The sequence below is a fragment of the Misgurnus anguillicaudatus genome, chromosome 6 (assembly GCF_027580225.2).
Source record: "Misgurnus anguillicaudatus chromosome 6, ASM2758022v2, whole genome shotgun sequence".
NCBI lineage: Eukaryota > Metazoa > Chordata > Actinopteri > Cypriniformes > Cobitidae > Misgurnus > Misgurnus anguillicaudatus.
This window is the reverse complement of record NC_073342.2, coordinates 19,415,752-19,430,625: the sequence shown is the minus strand read 5'-3', so window position 1 is coordinate 19,430,625 and position 14,874 is coordinate 19,415,752. Positions and strand designations below refer to the sequence as shown.

Here is a 14,874-nt window from a genome sequence, read left to right as displayed (position 1 = left end):
CTTGATTATTACGCCAGTTTAAGAGTATAGTTCATAGTCGGATCTGCCTAGAAAATCGCAACTTTTAATTTTCCATCGGTCTTAGTACACAATGTAACTACAGAAGTTTTAAATAGGAAAAATATCGAAACTCTTTGGTTATTTTAGCACGATGCTAATGGTCTAATCAGATTCAATAGATTATGCTAAGCTATGCTAAAAGTGGTACCTCCAGACCCGGAGATCAGCTAAATGGATTCCAGAACTGTAAGAATCAAATGTTTAACTCTATGGGAGCTGGAAAATGAGCACATATTTTTTAAAAAGTGGAATGTCCCTTTAAATGTCCTAAAATAATTAAATAAATAATAATGAACTAAGCCTAGTCCTGGATTAACATAAACCCTGTCTGGGAAACAGGGTATATACAAACTAAAAAATGGAAGAACCATTTTAAGGTGCGTTTCAGACAACATTTAGGATATTTTCCACATCAGCCCGGAAATAAAGTCTATGTGCTTTTTTTAGTATTAGTAAACATTTTGGGGCTATGACTTTTTCCTAGTCCCAGACTAAAATGCATGTTTGAGCTGCTTAATTTGAAAACACATCTTAACATACATCAGTGCCTTTGTTTTGTCTCAGGATGCACCCCAGTATCATTTTTGTAAGGTTTGTTTGTAAAAACTACTTAAATGTCCTAATATAACTAAGGCCTAGTTCTGGATTAATCTAATACGTGTTTGGAAAACGCCCCAAAATGTTCTGATGTTACTAAATCATTAGTAACATTAACGTTTTGATATTACTTAATCAATTTAATGTTGCTTAATCCAGACGTTATTTCTGGTTTTGCTAGTGGGTAATAATAACACAGGCACCGTTACTGATACAATACCCGTTTCTAAAACTGTCAATCATTCTAAGAATTTAGGTACAGTCAACTCCCTGATACTTGTTAAGTCTTATTACAATCTGGTATTTCAAGTATATATTTGGTAACAATCTGTCCTAGCTTTGAATGGGCGTCAAAATAAATATGCCTCTACCAATTAAAAAAAAAAATTTAATTACCTTGTGTTCATAAGACAAAATAGGTTATTTCAGTTTCTTTGATGAACTTAAAATAGAAAGTTCTTTATCAGCAAAATAAAAAATGCATTTACTTACCACTGTAGTTATTGTATAATAAATTGATCTTAGCATGCCAATGCAAAAAAATTACATAACTCCAAATGAATGTTTTTTTTCCCCATTATAAACTGTAACAACGTCTCATTGAGGCAAAGGAATACATTACTCATCTTTCAACACTTGCACTTTCAGGTCAGTGGGGTTTACCTACTGTCAGTCTGTCGTCTGTACTGGGCATGATGGCTGGGGTACTGGCATCCACAATGGAGTCTATTGGAGACTATTATGCTTGTGCTCGTCTCTCTGGTGCACCTCCACCACCCACCCATGCTATTAACCGCGGCATTGCAGTCGAAGGCATCGGCTGCATATTGGCTGCTCTGTGGGGCAGTGGAAATGGCACCACCTCCTACAGCCAAAATATCGCCGCTCTGGGAATTACAAGGGTAGAACACATTTGTCATTGTTGTTGCCACCAGCATCATTAATAAATTGGTGATATGCAAGAACATATTATATTGCAGTATAGCAATTATGTTGTACAAAGTAAGCTATTCATTATATTTAATGACTCTGTATGTGATGTTTGTGTAATAAATAGCTGCGCTTTCACTTTCCGATTCCTATTGTCTAATTATCACGCTGTTATTTTGTTAACAAAAACAACCCTTTAATCTCTTCCCTCTGCCAGCATGTTGACAAATGTTTGGGTTTGGTTTGGTTTGGGGTGCAAGGCGGTAAATTGAGTGACTGATGATTGGTGGTTTTCGTGTTGTGGTCCAGGTTGGCAGCAGATTGGTACTTCAGACAGCTGGACTGCTAATGATCTTTCTGGGACTCTTTGGGAAATTCAGTGCGGTCTTTATAACTATTCCAGACCCAGTCATTGGAGGAATGTTCTTGATCATGTTTGGGATGATTGCTGCAGTGGGAATCTCCAACCTTCAGGTACAAATTCATCGGTTAACATAATGCAGTTAATCGCATAAATATGATTAGCAAAGAAAATCAGTAAAAAAAAAATGATTTATAGAAATACATAACATTTTTGTGCCATATGAATACAGTGCTGACAAAAAGTGGCTATAGATCCATGTATTGAACATAACTGTTGTTTCACACCAGATGTAAGTTCAACGATTTGCGCGAGTAGATTACATACAAAGTCAATGCAAAGACCCCCGTGGGGTGATGCGAATGATGCAATATGGGCGGCGCGTTTAAAGTTAAAACATGCACTATTTGCCTCAAACGCGCCTTCGCACAAGTTGAAAATATTCAACTCCAGCGAAAAATTTGCATGACACAAAGTTAAATCCCGTGAATAATCTAGAGCGAGTAACGTGATGCCCGCGTTTGGTGTGTACGTAGCATAAGGCTGCCACTGGCCTCCAGTACATAGCAATCCATCAAGTTTTTTATTGTTTTTAGATTTTTATACTTTTTATGTTAGGGATAATATATACACAGCCGGTTGTTATCGCAGAAATAAGTCTTGACAGTGTGATCACCGAAGAGGATTATTTCACGATAACAACCGGCTGCCTGTACATTGTTTTGCTTATTACCTCATAAGTCAGGTAAGGAACATTAAAGGGCACCTATGGTCTGATTCAGGATTTTACATTTCCTTTGGTGTGTAAGTGTTCATTAGTACATGTTAACGATATGCAAAAGGTACAAACCCCAAAGTAAACGATGCGAAAACGCGAGTTATACTCTGCAACAAAAAAAAAAATTCTTGGACTACAACAAACACATGGATTGTAGTCAACAGTTTACTTCCTGGAATTGGTGACGTAGAATAGACCGACATTATCATAATTCCTCCCGCATGGACTCACAGCCTGTAAGTTAACTCCTGTTAGCAACCAAATCTTTCAAACGTGGTAAGGAGCGTCACATTTCCAGCTGACGTCAGAGGTATTCAGGCCAATCACAACGTACAGATTAGCTGGCCAATCTTTTCAAATCGATGTGTTTTGTACAAAATCCGTGCGTTTTAGAAAGTTTTTAGGAATTGCAAATGTTGCGACTGACCAACGCTATCTCACGAGAATTCGTTCATATTTTACGAATTGGCTAATTCGTATTAATTCATACGACCACATTCGTAAGTTTTTGTATGATTTGCCTTGACCCTTGGGTTAGGGGTTGGGTTTCGTTTTTTCATGAGAATCATATGTTTTTGCACGATTAACTTCGTATGAATTCTTACGAATTAGCTAACTCGTAAAATATGTACGAGATCAGCGGTGGCGGCCGGTGACTTCTTTTTTCAAGGGCGCACGATGCGAAGTTCGTCACAACATGTATGTAGCCCGTCATGTGTGTGTGGTTCATCATTTCAAAATATGTGTTCAGCACGTTGAGTGGACCTATGTGCATCATGTGTTTTGTCAAAATAAGTGCCTGCTACAGACGCATCTAAAAAAAGACGCTCACGTTTGCCAGATACTCGCATAATCTCATGCGTAATCAGAGTTTACCGTTAAGGGAGTGTCTTGCGTGTCTTGAACGTGAGCTTCTCTTTTATCATATACGGTCCCGACACATGTGCTGCAGGCACCCACCTTGACAAAACACGTGATGCACATGGTTCACATGACGCAACAAACACATATTTGAAAACAGCAGAAGCATTCCAATGAGCTGTGTAATAAATCGTATTAATGTTGTTTTTAATCTGTTTGCGTTTATTAATCTATTATTTATACTGTTTCAGTATGTGGACTTGAACTCCTCCAGAAATCTCCTAATTTTAGGCTTTTCAACCTTCAGTGGCCTTGTGCTTCCAACATGGTTTCATTCAAACCCAGACATGATAAACACAGGTGAATATTAACATTTACATTTTTGCATATGGTGGTTTTATTCAAAGTGACTTACAGTACATTCCCAGCTATGCTTTATCATTATGTGTATTCCCAGGGGATAAACCAGTGATATTTTTGCGCTGCTAAATACTGTGACAACCCATCTATCAACACGAACACTAATACACATAAATATGTATGGCAATCAGCAGTGTGTTTACAGAGAAGAGATTTGGCTTACTTACAATAGCATGTTTATTGCATGACTGTGTTTTATTCGACATACAGCGTCGTACATTGTTGTTGTTGTTGTTGTTATTAAAACTTCTATGCAAAAGTCTACCGAAGTTACATTTGGTCAACAAAAGCTATTTGTTTAAGTTGTTGCAGCTGAAACCGTCTATAGCCAATTAGCCTAACGTTATCTGGAATTTTGTGAAAACAGATTTAAACGAGGTTATGTGTTAAATTGAGCTGAAAGTATAACACTTTCACAGCTCAATTTCTTACAGCTGAAAGCAATATCAGATTAAAATAATATTTTCCAAACACACAATGAGCAGGTGATGTGAGGAACTTTGACAAGCCAGGAAATTTCTCCTAAGCTCTATGCATGCATCAGTGGGGTCCTGTCAGTTAAAGTCACCATTAAAGGAACAGTATGTAAGAAATTTATATCAACTAATCATAAAATGGCCCTGATATGTCACTAGACATTAAGAAATCATTTTCATTTCAAATACTTATATCACTGACAACAGTGGTCTGGACAGGATATCGTCATTTAAAAAGTGGAGTTGCAGCCCTCAACTGATGTTTATGTTGTGTATTGGCCACCAGTTGTGTGACTGCAGTACCAGTTTTAGCCACAAGTTTTGTGATTGCAATACCAGTTTTGGCCACAATCCTACATACTGTTCCTTTAACTAAAATAAAACTTTGCAAATTACATAAAACGATTTATGTCTGCCTATATAAAAGATTGTTCTTAAACGCCTCATCACAAGAATATATCATTCCAATGTTATGATAATGCACTAATAACCAGTGTTGGGGAAAGTTACTTTTAAAAGTAATGCATTACAATATTTAGTTACTCCCCAAAAAAGTAACTAATTGCGTTACTTAGTTACTTTTCATGGAAAGTAATGCTTACGTTACTTTTGCGTTACTTTTTCTCACTTGGTTGAGGCTTGATCTCTTTTAGGCCTTGCAGGTGTTTTTTATGATCGCAAAAATGTCAAGCTCTGGCCTGCCATCCCAGTTTCTGACTCAAACTGTTCCCGCTCAGGAGCACAAATTTCGTAATTCTACGTTATTATGTTCAGTTTAATTTAGTAAATTTTTTATTTTTAAATTGAATTAATTAAACTGAAAAGTAACTCGCATTACTTTTTTTAAAAAGTAACTCAAATATTAATGTGTACATTTATAAAGTAATGCGTTACTTTACTCGTTACTTCAGAAAAGTAATATTATTACGTAATGCGCGTTACTTGTAATGCGTTACCCCCAACACTGCTAATAACAGGTTTCCCCCGCAGACATTGTACATTTAAATTAATTTGTAATGACACACACTTTTGTCAGCACTTCTGTATCCTGCTACATATGATCTTATTGCAAAAATTTTCTTTTTTGTGTTTTAAGTGGCGGTTCACATTTCGTGTCTAAAACCGCGTGGAAAACGCGACCGTTGATTGGTTCTCGTCACATGACCTGCGGTGCGCTTGCGGCATTCTGAAAAGTGGAAATGTTTTTAACTCGATGAAACAAGTGTGTCGCACCGCGTGCGCGTCGCTTCCGTTATGAGTGCGCATACCCCGCGCCTACATTTGAAATAACTAACTTGAGTGCGCAAAAGACGCAATATGTGAACCGCCCCCAATACGCTCATTTTCTAATTCATAATTATATCCAAACTTTGTTTGCTGTAGTATATGCAAACATTTGGTGTCTCTGTGCAAAAGTATGATGTTTAATTAATGTCAGACAAACTTTGTAATCGCATAACCAGATTATTATTGTTATGTTTTAAGAAAGCGTACATGTGCACTTAGCATGTTGCACATACAACAAAAGTATGGAACCTAAACAGTGATGCACTAACCTGAGCTGTGTAATCGTACGAAACCTCAGCTTTGTAATAGAAAAAAGCACATTTATTTTTGCACACCAGACGAAATTGTTTGCAACAGACCACTCAGGAAGTCATTACCGCATTTACAGTATGCGCAGGTCATTCGGTGCATGTGCCATATCCCATGCTTATCCGTAGTGGTGAGAAGTATTGTCTGGGCTCCTGAGGTTATGCTGCTTATCTGCCAATCCTCTTTCGCAAGTCTCAATTTGACTGCTATAATCTCCTCACTTCACCGTGGGCCTAACCTTTTCTAAAAAACGGCAGACCCCGTAAGTGCCTTGACCTGTGTGCCCTTTTCATGAACTTTGCACTAATCTTTGCCCAGAGCATTCAGTTAACCCTGCTTAAAACAAGGGGGCTTCACTGTCAACAAAGACCAGTACAGTGTCTTAGCAGTAGTTCCTTTAAGCAGTTTATTGATGAGCTTCGAGGACTTAGTGATCTAAGCTGACACATTGAACTTCAACTAACAGGCCATTATGCATGTGTCACTGTTCAACTGGCTCTTTATAATTTGTATGAAATGCTTTGTTTTGTAGGCATAAAAGAGCTTGATCAGCTAATTATGATCCTTTCCACAACCCACATGTTCATTGGTGGATTCCTGGGGTTTGTTTTGGATAACACAATACCAGGTAAGCCTATTGGGCATGTTAATCTGCATATGGCTAAAGGGTTCAGTCACCAATGAGTTGATTCTGTGCTGTGATGATGTATTTCAGCATGCATGATTTATTTGTTTAAAAACCAAGTAAATGCCGTACCAAACCCATATGCTGTTTTTCTATGGAAGTAATTTTTGTAAGAAGAAAAGCCAAAAAAACTTTTTTGTAATATTAAACCCTGAATTATTGTAATAAAAGAAGATATGTTATAAAATACATAAAAATGTTTAAGTACGAATTGAATGCAAGTAATGTTAAAAAAATAAAATAATAATAAATTATATTTCATCTTTAGGAAGCGACGAAGAAAGAGGAATCAAGAGTTGGAGGAAGGCAGTTCATGACGGGACGCAAACACACTCCACTGATCTTTCCTGTTACGATCTGCCTTTCTGCACAAACTTTGTTCAAAGGTTCAAACTACTTCAGTACTTCCCATTTCTGCCATCACTTAAATCACAAGAGCAGGTAACGCATCTGTAGTGAGACTTAAATTTTTGAATGGCACATTCCAGAAAACTTTCCCACATGAGAAGCATTCAGGCATGACTTCGTGGAGTGAGGGCCCGCTCATGGTTTACCGTAGGTTAGTTTCTAAACCTGTTTATTATTTGTGCACTTCCTGTTGGTGATATCAAAGGTGCAGAAATGACACAGCTCAGTTTTATTATATACTCATTACTGTATTAATGCTGGTGATATGACACTTTATTCCGGTAATGAGCAATCTGATTTTGGCCTTTATAACAGTCACCTTTTTAACTTATTTTAGAAAGACACATTGGGTCTCATTCACTAATAATTGCGTACGTTTTTCGTATTAATACGCACACTTGAACTTTCCGCCTAATTCACAACACGTGCGTACGCACATGAGTTTGTTCTTATATTTGTTCTTTCTTTAGTGAATTTGAAGTGTTCTACATGAGCGGCCGCATAGAGACAGAGCGCAGCGCGTCATAACCTAAAAACCACGCCCACCGGGGGGAAAACAATCCAACCATCTCCATTGACTTTGTGTTGCGGGAGGCTGCCTCCTTGTCATTTCTGGCTTTTAGCAACAAACAGAATAATGCCTAAAAGCTGCTGTGTGACAATATGTACAGCTAACAAGCCAAAGAACCCAGAAAATAGTTTTTATAAGCTGTCGAGCCGTAAAACCCAGCCTTTAAGGAGAATAAAGTGGGTCGCCGGCTGCGTTTCCCCCTGGTGGACGCAGTTTTGCTGATGTGAGGGCTATGAGGGGTTGCCTGTTTCCACTTTTGTGTCTTTGGACGCTCGTTTTTGGAGGTCGACAGCTTATAAAAATGTATTTATGTTTTTTTTTGGCTTGTTAGATGTACATCTTGTTACACAGCAGCTTTTGGGTATTATTCTGTTTTTAAGTTTGATCTGTAAATAAGTTTTTATAAGCTGTCGACCCCCAAAGGATTGGCGTTTGGGGACACGGAAGTGAAAATAGGCACTTTTTCATGGTACTCGTGTTGGTGGAACTGCGTCCACTGGGGGGAGGCGTGGTCGGAGATCCACTTTGTTCTCCTTGAGGGCTGGGTTTTATGGCTCGACAGCTTATGGGAGCTTATTTCTGGGTTCTTTGGCTTGTTGGCTGTGCATGCTGTCACACAGAGGCTTTTGGGCATTGTTCTGTTTTTGTTGTAGGCCAGAGGTGGCAGGGAGGTGGCCTCTCGCGGTGCAGGGTCTGTGGAGACGTTGGGTTGTTTTCCCCCCGGTGGGCGTGGTTTTCAAATTTGCATAACTGCGCTCTGTCTCTATGCACAAAGTTGGTAATTTGCATTAAACACGCCCACACCAGCTCCATATAAGGGCTTTCCACAGCACTGGTTCACAGAAAATTTTAGAGCAGTTTGTCATAGAAATAAAGGAGCTTGAAAAAAAATCCATGATGATATTTATTATCTGTAAAGTTCCGTTTTGCTTTGCATTTTTTATTTGTTTTGCTGTCGCTGGAGGAAGCCAGTGCTGTCCACCGATTGGAGTATCATTAAAGAAGTATTGGATGCGTTAACAAATATGACATTTAATTAATATGACAGAGACGCGCATCTGTATCTAAAATAAAACGGACAGGAGATCAAGTGATTGACGTTTGGATTTCTCATTACATTTACATGACGTTTACATTAGCCATTAAGGAGACACTTTCATATAGAGATTTAAAAAGTGGAAGGAAAGCGTGAAGATTTGTCATTACCGCGCATCTTCTTTATATGTTTAAAAAAAAAAAGTAGGCTATAATAATGTATAATATAATGTGTATATAATAATAATATAGATCATGTATAATAATATATAAAACAGAAAATATTATAATATCAAATATAATCATGTAGATTTTATATATCCACATTATCATACACATTATAATTATAGACTAGTATTTGATTATAGTGTATGTGATTATTGCGTACGAGTGGTTTTTAGGTACATTTAGAAGACATTTAGATACGAACGTTTTTGTTGAATCACAATTTGTTCGTGGAAACATCCGTACGCACATCTCACACACAAATTTGTGCAAATGCATGCTTAGTAGGGCTGGGTATCGATTCAGATGTTCCAGATCGATTCGATTTCAATTCACAAGCTATCATATCGATTCGATTTCAATTCCCGATTCTTGAGCCGATTTTTATACTCAATTTTCAATTCAACTCAATGAATATAGAATATTATATTATATTAGAATATTATATTAGAATATATTAGAATAAAGACTAAATGAATGAATGACAGGCTCGCCTCTCTTTCCTTGGTAACATCGTGCAAGGAAAAAAAAGAGGGTGACATTAAGGGTAATTAGAATAACGTTAATCTTAGTTCAATGTTTGCGGAAATAAATATGGGGGAAAAAATCGATTAGTGGGCTTTAAGAATCGATTTTGAATCGACCATGAAAATAAAAACTATTAATCGAAAAATAAAAAATTTTGCCCAGCCCTAATGCTTAGTGAATGAGACCCACTGAATTTAAACTTTACGTTATCATTTGTAGCTGTAGACAATATATTTGAAATATTTGAGCATTACTCCATTGAGGCATTCATATATGGTGCACTTCATCACCATCCTCTATAATGAAAGGGTTTGGTTATTCCAGCTACACTCATTTTTGGCAGACACTGTATATAAAATCGAGTGTCACGTCAAATGGGGCGTAGCTAATTATTATTTATGGGTTTTTAAAGTAAACTAAAATAGTTTACTGGGTATGGTGAGAAAGAACTTGACTGGCCTGACCTAGACCTCATTAAACACCATTGAAATGGAATGGTAACTGAGAGCCATCCATCAATCAACCTGACCTTACAGGTTCAAAATGAAATGTTCCACTCATTGTGTTGTGTTTGTGTGTGGTTCATTCATTGTGTTGGTTCATTAACCACAATCTACATTCTTTTGATGATTTATGTGGTTCAGTTATGCCGCTTTCTGGTGTTATTTGAATTTGGACAATTTGCTAAAAAATTGTACTGCAAAATTAAAGCTCTATATTCTTTAAGGACTGTACGTCAGTTTTTATTATAGACCACTTTGCATAACACTCATCCAGCATTTTAAGTTTTAGTTTTTTGACAATGCAAAAACTTTTAAACAAAATGCAACCAAAAGAACATTTTAAACTGAATCAATTTGTTAAACATACACCTATAAGACTAATATATGTGAAATAAAAAAGAAACAAATAAAAGCGCTTCTGGACGAGTGCTGTTTACGTCATGCAAAATGGTCTATACAGTAGAAGACAACATAAATGATAATATTATAAAAGGTTATTTTTTCTATTATTCTGCAAGTGCATTATAAGTATTTGAGATGATTTTCCTAATCTATTTTATTACTGAGACAATTTGAATAGACTATACCTGATGATTTGATATGATGCAATTAATATGCAAATAAAATATTTTTTTTTGAAAAATGCACATTGATTTGTAGTAAAATCAAATCATGATTTTGGGATATTTTATATATTTATGTGTGTGCCTATGCGATTATGAAATTCCTAATGATGCATCCTCCAATTCAAATGTGATGCTATTTTTAGCAATGTGTTTTGCACACACATCCGTTTCATAGACCGAGTGTGCCAAAAATAGACAAAAAGCTAAATTTTCTTTATATATTTACACCAAAGACAGGATGTTAGGTCTACGAACTAATCAATGTAGTATTGTTGATTGTATATGATATGCAGTATATTTTTATGCAAATATAGTATATAGTTCATGTTTACATTTGTAATCCTAGACATACATAAAAAATAAATACTTTTATTTTCCATTACTTGATTTTAAATTCAATTTATTTGCACTGGAATCTGGGAGATACTTGACAACAGTATTAACATTGACAAAATGTGTATCCATTTACTACATTATGTTCTGCAAAAGGGAGTAAATTCTCCATTAGTTAGAATTTACACAGAAAGGATGCCCCTAAAAGAAAAAACATGTCAAAACTATACTACTAAAGGCAGAATTAAAGTCAAATTTTTACATGTACACAAGAGTCTGCATATAGTGTGTGTGCCGCAATCTTTGCTTTTTTGCAGAAGAGTCCCTCAGTTTTACTGTAAAAACTTTGAAACACCACGTACATTGTATGCATAGCTTGTGCATGCACCTACAGAAGAATGTAGTATATAGCCCAGGAGATGCATTGCATTTTGTCGCAATGTGCAGGCGTCAAACATCTGTGTACACGTACGATTAAAATAAACTATATTTTACAAGGAGCGTCACATTTCCGGCTAACGTCAGAGGTATTCAGGCCAGTCACAACGTACAGATTAGCTGGCCAATCAGGGACACAACGCTTTTCAAATCAATAAGTTTTGTACAAAATCCATGCGTATTAGGAAGAGAGGAAAACATGGAGCTACAAAAATGTACGGTATGTGGAAAATAATGTGTTTTTAAACCACAAACCACGCAAACACATTGTATTATACAAAATATACAAAATAACATTGTTTTTAGCAATGAAATAGGTGCCCTTAAAGGATTTGAATGGCAAAAATCAACTTAGATCTTCATAAAAGCAGGGCCTGCACTACTTTTAGGCAATCCTGTAGTCCTCTACGCTTCATTTTAGTTTTCAAATTATAAAAACATTTATTGAAAAATAATCCAACAATTGAATTATTCTGCTTAGTTTAATTTCCAGTAGCAGCTGATTTGTATGGATATTTAAGGAATGTATAAGGAACTGCAAAACATTATATGAATACATCCATAGTCTATAATAGATAACTGTATTGGTTCAGCAAAAGAGGAAAAAAAGCTTAAATAAAAAACAAAAAATATATCTTTGCTCATTTACTGAAATAATGTCTAGAAGGTGTTCATCTGTAGTTTTTTAGGGTTAGGGGTTTTGCAATTTAGTGTTGTCCTTTAAATTTTTATGTATGGAGAAAGCAAAACTGTTATCCTGTGTTATCCCAAAACCTGGTTAGTTTTACTACAACCACAGCAACAACACATGTCTGCCTTAAAGGGACATTTCACTTTTTTTGAAAATATGCAAATTTTCCAGCTCCCCTAGAGTTAAACATTTGATTCTTACGTTTTGGAATCCATTCAGCTGATCTCCGGTCTGGCGCTGGCACTTTTGGCATGGCTTGGCACAATCCACTGAGTCTGATTGGACCATTAGCATCGCGCTCAAAAATAACCAAAGAGTTTCAATATTTTTCCTATTTCAAACTTGACACTTCTGTAGTTACATCGACTACCAAGACCGACAGAAAATTAAAAGTTGCTATTTTCTAGGCAGATATGGTTAAGATTATACTCTCATTCTGGCGTAATAATCAAGGACTTTGCTGCTGTAACATGGCTGCAGCAGGTGCAATGATATTACACATCGCCCGAAAATGTTCTGTCGGTCTTAGTACACAATGTAACTACAAAAGAGTCAAGTTTTAAATAGAAAAAATATTGAAACTCTTTGGTTATTTTTTTGCGCGATGCTAATGGTCTAATCAGATTCAATGGATTATGCTAAGCTATGCTAAAAGTGCTAGCGCCAGACCCGGAGATCGACTGAATGGATTCCAGAACAGTAAGAATCAAATATTTAGGGGAACTGGAAAATTTGCATATTTTCAAAAAAAGTGGAATGTCCCTTTAAAATGTTTAACATGGGTGGTTTTGCATTTCTAATAAAATTTTAACAAACTGGCTTTTAATCCATTTGTGGAAAAAACATGTAAATAAAAAAACTGTAGTCCTTAAATTATTTTTTACAGGGTAGAAAAAACACTTTCTCACATTATTCTGTAAATAAGAGGGGTGTGAGGGGCCTCCAACATAAATTTTGCCCCTAGGGCCTGCAAATATGTAGAACCGGCTCTGCAAACAAATTTGGTCACTACATCTGAAGTGGCCCTGGACTCTCAGGCACCAGTATATTTAGCTCACTTACCTAAAGCCCTTCTGATTTCCAAGCATTTGCGTCAGTGTACCAGTAAACAGAAAGACAGGGACCGCCATGACATTTCAGTCATGCCAAATAAAATTATGGCACTGCCAGTTCTCTTTTTCTTTCAAAGGAATTTCTGCAACAACATTTGTTTTGAATGCTAAAGGGAATTCCTGTAATAACTGGCGTGCTGAGGCTACGCTTGACTGCGTAGTTAAACACAAGTAACCAGTTTTAGTGTCACCTTTGCAAATATTTCCTCTGCCGTTTGTCACTGGTGCTTTTTTTGGCACACAAATTGTACGTATCGATGACATGTAAAGGGTCGTTTTAACACTCACTGGGACATGCAAGACAAATGTTGATATTATTAATACTAAATAAGGAAATGCATCAACGTCCTATTCGTTCTCACGAAACCCCTACTCGTCTCAGAAACAGCTGCAGTGCACATGCGTGGCTCACGCATGAAGCCGGCCTCATTTCAATAGTGCCTGTTGCAACGTGTGCGTGCAGCATGCAAATGTGACAGGATGTCATAGTCAAGTACCCAATTCTTTCGCTTCCCCTTTTATGCAAATAAGCATGAATTCCAGTGAAATTCTAATGGAAAACCTGTAGGCAGCGCAAAGCATTAACCTAGGACCCGTCTGCCCATCGGCTCTTTAAACTCACTCATGTGGTCCCTCAGCTGATATCAGTTGAGCTGACTGGAGACGTCAGCGTTATTTAATAATTGACTTGATCAGATAGGCGGATTCTTGGAAGAGATACAGAGAAATGCTCAAATGAAAATATTATATTAGCCTTGGAATGTTTTCTAATAATGAATCCTGTCCTGGGACAGTGAGATCTTCCCATCGTGAACAAGTATCTATTGAGTCATGATGTAAAAATTTCGAAAGAGAATTCTCATGCTGTCTGCGTCCTCGCGCTGAACGAGTACTGTAGCGCCCGACCTTTCTGAATGAATCACAATCTGTTGCAGGACTAATTTCAATATAATGGTGCACTGTAAAAATGGTCCCAGCTGCACTAGGGCGGTCTTTTAATAAGGTGCAGATATGTAGCATTAAGTGCAGATGTGTATACATTTGGTACCAATTTGTACATTTGAGGTACTAATATGCACTTTTTGTATGTACCTCTGAGGTATTAAAATGAACTTTTTAGGTGCAAATGTGCACTTTTTGAAAGGCTAATGTCCCAGTGACGCCTAGGGCACATTTTTGAAATGTTTTTAGACAGTGTGGCACACTTATGCTGAAAAGAATAGCAATAACGTAATTTTAGCTGCCAGTTTGTCATTGTATTTAGTGTTATGCAACAAAGTTTTACTAGAGTAAATGAAGAATGTGACTCTCACTGGAATAAATCTAGCAGTATTACTTCTCATCCTCCTAATCTAAGTTGGATTGGTGGGACTGAATAACATTAACAGATGTATAGGTTGACTAAGCAACAAATCGGCTGGTAGTCCTTGAACATTTTGTATTAGTGAAAGTCTGTCACCCACCTGCCAAGAGGTTTACAACAGTAAACTCTCAGAAAAAAAGGTACAAAACAAGTTGTCACTGGGATGATACCTTTTATGAAGGTCTTAATATGTACCATTTAAGTATGTACCTCCAAGATACCAATATGCACTTTTTAGGTACAAAAGTGTACTTTTTTTTAAAGGTACACATTCAAA

At 36.8% G+C, this 14,874-nt stretch overlaps 1 protein-coding gene and 1 long non-coding RNA gene across 3 annotated transcripts in view; one reads left to right on the top strand and one right to left on the bottom strand.

Moving 5' to 3' along the window:
- The window catches only part of LOC129433589 (solute carrier family 23 member 2), a 30,682-nt gene extending 22,945 nt beyond the window's left edge, over positions 1 to 7,737 (top strand). The window contains exons 8-12 of the mRNA XM_055192227.2: positions 1,306 to 1,559; positions 1,897 to 2,061; positions 3,839 to 3,947; positions 6,612 to 6,707; positions 7,033 to 7,737. Coding sequence (XP_055048202.2) covers positions 1,306 to 1,559; positions 1,897 to 2,061; positions 3,839 to 3,947; positions 6,612 to 6,707; positions 7,033 to 7,220 — 812 coding nt within the window. The 3' untranslated portion in view covers positions 7,221 to 7,737. The remainder of the gene's footprint in view (positions 1 to 1,305; positions 1,560 to 1,896; positions 2,062 to 3,838; positions 3,948 to 6,611; positions 6,708 to 7,032) is intronic.
- The window catches only part of LOC129433591 (uncharacterized), a 101,719-nt gene that overhangs the window by 31,687 nt on the left and 55,158 nt on the right, over positions 1 to 14,874 (bottom strand). The window contains exon 3 of one of the 2 annotated variants that reach the window (XR_008640423.2): positions 1,321 to 1,544. This is a non-coding gene — a long non-coding RNA (uncharacterized lncRNA). The remainder of the gene's footprint in view (positions 1 to 1,320; positions 1,545 to 14,874) is intronic. The other variant, XR_008640422.2, reaches the window with a different exon arrangement.